The following is a 6,000-nucleotide window of genomic DNA, read 5'->3' on the forward strand; positions in this document are numbered from 1 at the left end:
GATTTTGAAAGGCCCACAGAATATTGCGTTCTATTGCTATAAAAACATGGAACCTACCAAAAGAAAGATTCGAATCTCTTTTGTCATCAGGAAGAAAAAACTATATTTCTATCTGCTTCTGTTTTGTAGCAATTAGCATTAGAATCTAGCTACATTTCATCGTTATTCACAAATCTGTTTAGAAATGTGGGGAAATAAGCTTGTTTTCATCATGGCCCTGCTTGATCTCTTATACGCTGCTGCAACCTGCTTGCCGTTTCTGCTTCAACCCATTCTCTGCAATTCAGAGGCTGCTTCAAAGCCTTCTGTATGCGCTAGCATAAAAAATAAATAAGTTTCTTTAGGACACTTAAAACATTTAAAATAGAACGTATTTATACGTTTTTTGGGAGCAAATGAGTTTAGGGTAATAAAAAAATAATTGAAACTTTTGATTTCTGTCAGATTTGTTTGCGCCGGTCAGAAAAAGTTAAAAAGGAAAATAATCGTGTCGCAATCCAAAGAAATTCAAGAACAATGACAAAGTCTTTGGAATGTATTTACTGTAAATCTGGAAAAGCTTAAAATGCTACTTCAAAAACTTTGTGACTCCTTCAAACCATGGTCATAACTGTTATCCACAAAAGGAGCAAACTGGGAACAGAACAGAACAAAGTTACTCTCAAGAGTGTAATGACTACTCACAAAAGAACTGCAGGCCTAACTGGTTACTCAATCATAAGAAAGACATTCAAAGGCAAAAACCGCTGTTGACCAAAAAAAAGAAGAAACACAAAAACTCATCTCATATTTTCCCCAAAACTTCTTGACTTAACTTCAGTGTCATGGTCTGGGTGTGCTTTTCTATTTCAGAACCTAGACTAGACTACTTCCCTCTTTTTCACTTTTGTTTTTAATCTAAGAAACTCGGGGGCACTAAAATGCGACCCTACAGGCTTCCCGTTCTGTCTTTATACTTTTCTACTGCACAATAGAAAACTAAAGCTACACGTTAATTGATTTTCTTTTTTTAATATATTTTCATAGGAATCTTGGACAAACATCCTGTGATTTTATCGCCACAGGACAATGAAACCATTTACGTGGATGTGGGTGAGCATCACTCTTGCATTCCTTTTTTCAGTTTCTACTGCTTCATAGGGTAGCTTCTGTCTATCCCAATAAACAGGTGACCATTCACACTCACGGTCACATCTACACACTATGAGCTTTCGATCAATCCAACACTTGCTTTAGCAACAGTTTTCATTTTTCAGGTTCACCGGCTGTGATTAAATGTGAAGCTGAATTTTATTCAGACTACAGTTCTTTGTTTTGGCTGAGCGGGGACGAATTTGTCACGATGAATGACTCCTTTCCAGTATTCTATAATGATACATGGTAAACAATCGACATGCAAAAATGATGCACAAATCTCCTTGACTGCTTATCTTACTGTTCTAATCTCATTTTACAGGGAAAATACAAGTGAAGGGAAAAAAGCCACGGCAAATCTGGTGTTGAAACAAGTAACAGAGAATGATCTCTTAATTAATTTCACCTGTAAAATGCAGTCCATCTCTCACTCGAGCTTTTTCACCCACACTGTCACCATCACCTTGGCCAAAAAGGGTAAGACTAAGATGCATAGCTGGATGCAAAATTGAAATGGCTCATCATGTAAACCTCCATTGAAAATATTGCATTGGCAAAAAAAAAATTCTGACATCTCCTGTGAGATCAGAGTTATTTGTTTTGATTACAAATGACGACAAAGTGCCAAAAGTAATTGAAATTCAGTAACAATTCAAAAAGCACTGCTTTCTAGTTGACTGGTAAATTATGTTTTTATTATTATTTTGATGATGTCCAATGGGGATATTTAATGTTTTGAACGTACAAGTGATTAAAATGTTGTTGTTGTTATTATTATTATTATTATTTTTGATTTTTATTTTTTTACTTTTTAAATCAATTTCCACCACAAAAAAAAATATAGATAGGCTTATAAGATTTCCATGTTACACTTTCATTACCAACATTCAAATGATGAAAACTACGTTATGACATCTAACAGAACAATGACTGTGTCCTGCTCATCTAAAAATATACACACATTGCTTGTATTTTTTCTAATCAATAATGTCTTCAACCAAAAGAATGTGGCGATCATACAATAGTCAATGGTGGGGGTAGCACCATAGCGCCCTCTATTGACCACTGTTTAATATTATTATCTGTCTTATCTTATTTGTGTTTTCTGTATTGGATGTTTTATTTCTCCTTTCAGATCGACGTTCACACATTTCCTTGGCACTCTTCCCAATGGTTATGATGGCAGTAATGGCTGCAACTGTCATTGTCTATGTCAAATTCAAAATTGAAATCACTCTCTTCCTGCGAGATACTCTGGGCTGCCGTAGGAAATCCGCAGGTGAGCGTCAGGCATCAGGTGGCTTTTTTTTGTCATTAAAAAAATAAATAAATAAATGAAAACATTGTTTGTGCACTATGGGAATTCTATTCGACTACAATCATGCTTTGTCTTACTAGTACTCCAACTTACGAGTTTCATGAGTTACTGGAAGTTGCTGGAGCAATTTCTTTGCCCATTTAATTTAGTTAGAATGCCGGTTAGCGAGAAATCCGGTGAGCTCACACGACGTTGATGGCTCATGTCGTTGAACGGATGTATAAATCCAATCTATTTATTATTGTTATTATTATTATTATTATTATTATTATTATTATTATTATTATTATTATTATTATTATTATTATTATTATTATTATACTGAGGGTCCACTGGGAGTTTGGTTGTTTGGTGCCAGTCAATATAAAGTGCAATATTGCACTTTATGAAAACATACTAATGGCATATTTAAATTGAATCATGTAAAGAATTAAACCGTTTTTGCCTTGATGTTATGCCTAAGTCAATGGATTTTGTGCTGGTTCCTTCTGGTGTGTGCACCTTGGCCACCTGGGGGCAGTACATACATGGAGATGGCTATGCCTCCTCAGTACAGTAAAATTAGTTGTTCTTTGCTGAGGGTAAAGAGTATATGCCTGTGTGGCTCCACCATTTGTGTTAAACTATAAATATATATTGTCTTTAGCCTTAAAACACCACAACATAAATGCTATTCGGTAGCCTTGTCTACAAGCATTAATCTAGCAGACTTTAAGACAAAGTTATATGGTTGTTTTAAATTACCAGTGTGTTATAATTAGTCTGATCGATATTTATTTTTTATTTTTTTTAAAGTCCAATTCCAATCCCGATATTTGGCAGAATAAAATCCTGATATAGCATACTATTTAAAAAAATATATTTATCGACAAAAACAACTTTTTGGGTCTCATCATGCTGACAACAATAAGGATTTTAATTAAAGGCAGAATTATTGCTTTACAATAATTTGTCCTTTAGTTGCTATGCATTTGTTTAACTTTACAACAGACATAAAAATCATCAAAAATATGAGCCATTTAAAAAAAAAAAATGTTTGAATGTTATTATCTTTGCCTTACTTTATGTTGTAATGCATTAATGTGCATTTTAAAAATTGGCCGACTTTCACCAATTTTCAAAGAGGTGATATGGACTGATTAATTGGTCTGGCCCTAGTTATGACTGTTTTAGTCTGACAGTGAACTGCAACAAATAGGAGAGGCATTAAACAGCTTGAAGCCTCTTTTTTTTTTTTTAAGAATTGTTCACGGTCTACCAAGCTGCTGCCTCTTGTGAAGTGAGTTGTGTGCACTACCAGCATACTGCACTGCAATTTTTTTAATTTTTTTATGTAAGTATTTATTTATTTTTAAGCCGAAGATTGTTGTGGAAAAACTCTTGTTGGCTCACTCATATCTCAAAGCACACTGTTTTGCTTTGTTTTTACTTTTAGATTTGAAGACCTATGATGTGTTTCTGATGTGTTATAAGAGCGACAAAGTCCCAGGACTGAAAGCGTGTGATACAAAGTGGCTGCAGAATGTTCTAGAAGAGAATTTTGGTTATAAACTCTGCCTCTTTGAACGGGAGGTACAACCGGGAAAAGGTATTCTTTTCTTTTCTTTTCTTTTCTTTTCTTTTCTTTTCTTTTCTTTTCTTTTCTTTTCTTTTCTATTTCATCCCAGTCTCAATCATTTGAGTCAAATCACTCTCAGCTAACATACAATTTTGCTGGTGTTCCGCAGCTGTGGCCGAGGCGTTGCTCGACTGCATAGAACAAAGTCAATCGGTGGTCCTGGTGCCGTCCCCTGTGGCTCAGGGTCTGGAGACTGGCCTGTTGAGTGCCATCCACGCAGCCCTAGTGGAACGCAAGACGAGCTTGGTTGTCATCAAACCTGAGAATGCGGATGAAGCCAAATGGGATTCCGTACCAGAGGCCTTCCAGCTCCTTGAAAAGACGGGCCACTGTGTCACATGGGAGGGCTTAAGCTCCCTGTCGCCTTCTTCCGCCTTCTGGAAGAAGCTCCGCTATCACCTCCCGCCAGCATCCACTGGAAGCAAATCGCTCCCCTTAGAAGCTTTGCCGTCTTAAATTGTCCTCGACAACCTCAAGTGCTCCTGCACACAATCTCAGGAGATCCTCCGTTCACACTCATGTTTTTTGCGTTGGTGTCATTTTCATACAACTGTGAAGTAACCACAAATTATAGTGGTTCCTTGAATCCCCCTTCCGAAGTGGGGGTTATGTTCCAGATCACCCTCACAGGAAGTGAAACATGCAAAATAGAATACGCTATTTAAATACTTTGGTATGTTTTATAACATTTATGGCACTTCTTTTTTTAAGGTCTTTAAACACACTTTCAAAATAACACAAACACATTATAGTGTATATTGAAAAAAAGAGCGCAATGGGTAACACAAAAATATTTCAGTGTTTACAATGAACAAATCCTGCTTTTTTCCAAACTAACAAATAAACAATATAATCTCACACTACTAATCAATAATAATACGAACCAATAATAATAATAATAATAATGATAAAAAGAAAAATAATCTCACAATACGCATCAATAATGATGCTCAAAGATGTAAATTATAAAATTAACCTACAGCTGTCGCTCTCTGTAGGCGTAAAGAGTGCTGAGATACTTCCTGTTGTATTCTTCTTCCAAATTTACACCGTTTCAAACTAAGTAAGTTTGCCTGGAAGTCCAGATTCAACACGATACCAACGATTGAATCTGGTGACCGTGATAGTCGCATCAAGCGCATTTCTGAGGCGGGGCAAACCTCAGCAAACAGTGGAGTGAACCAATCAGTGGAGAGCGGATGTGACGTCAGAAAAGCGGCTTAAACCAAACACGTCTTCTTTTGAATGAATGCCGTCAGAGCTGCTGGAGTTTGTGTTTTTGGTTATTTAAAACTGACTTCAGTGCTGAAACCCCCCCCAAAAAAAACAAAATAAACTCATCTCTCCTGCACTCCATTTTGAATGTTATGAGGATGGACTTGCGCCGCCAAAGAGAGACTGCTCACGAAGAACACAGCAAAAATACTGTAAATGAAATTCAGACCCTTTTTTTTTCCAAGCAGAAAGAAAGTGTGTTTAGCTTGCCTGGTAAAAACTGTATATAGACAAATCTGCGGATAGATGAATTCATGAATGTCGAACCGTTAATACGCCACTGTACGTATCCTGACGTGGTTTTATTTAGTCAAGTAAAGTTTGTTTTAATAATAGACCAAAACTAGACATTTTAACATCTCTATAATGAGGACATATTAGCTCCATAATAAAATTTTGTCTGACAAGAACTTTGTTGGCTAAGACGAAATGTTGTGTTTCTTTACTCTTCTCCAAAAAGAGGCACAGCATGCTCAGTTCCATCTGTTTTTTTTTTTTGGGTCACTACTAGCCAAGGTTTGCTGTAAAACTGCATTATATTTTTCAACAACAAACTGCTCAACCAAACCACATTATTTCATATGAAGAAAGTCTTGATATTTTAATATTGGCATTGGTTTAATATTGACATGTCAAACCTCATAGCAACCCCCCC

The 6,000-nt window shown here is 36.2% G+C and overlaps 1 protein-coding gene across 7 annotated transcripts in view; it reads left to right on the forward strand.

The window, feature by feature from the left end:
• LOC144017302 (interleukin-18 receptor 1-like) overlaps window positions 1-5,381 on the forward strand; it is a 24,450-nt gene extending 19,069 nt beyond the window's left edge. For all 7 annotated transcript variants that reach the window (XM_077518706.1, XM_077518708.1, XM_077518705.1 and 4 more), the window contains 6 exons: window positions 1,027-1,092; window positions 1,257-1,380; window positions 1,457-1,611; window positions 2,270-2,413; window positions 3,888-4,040; window positions 4,180-5,381. In XM_077518706.1, the coding sequence (XP_077374832.1) occupies window positions 1,027-1,092; window positions 1,257-1,380; window positions 1,457-1,611; window positions 2,270-2,413; window positions 3,888-4,040; window positions 4,180-4,526 (989 nt within the window). In that variant the 3' untranslated portion in view covers window positions 4,527-5,381. The remainder of the gene's footprint in view (window positions 1-1,026; window positions 1,093-1,256; window positions 1,381-1,456; window positions 1,612-2,269; window positions 2,414-3,887; window positions 4,041-4,179) is intronic.
• The last annotated feature ends 619 nt before the right edge of the window (window positions 5,382-6,000 follow it).

This window comes from Festucalex cinctus, chromosome 4 (assembly GCF_051991245.1).
Source record: "Festucalex cinctus isolate MCC-2025b chromosome 4, RoL_Fcin_1.0, whole genome shotgun sequence".
Taxonomy (NCBI): Eukaryota; Metazoa; Chordata; class Actinopteri; order Syngnathiformes; family Syngnathidae; genus Festucalex; species Festucalex cinctus.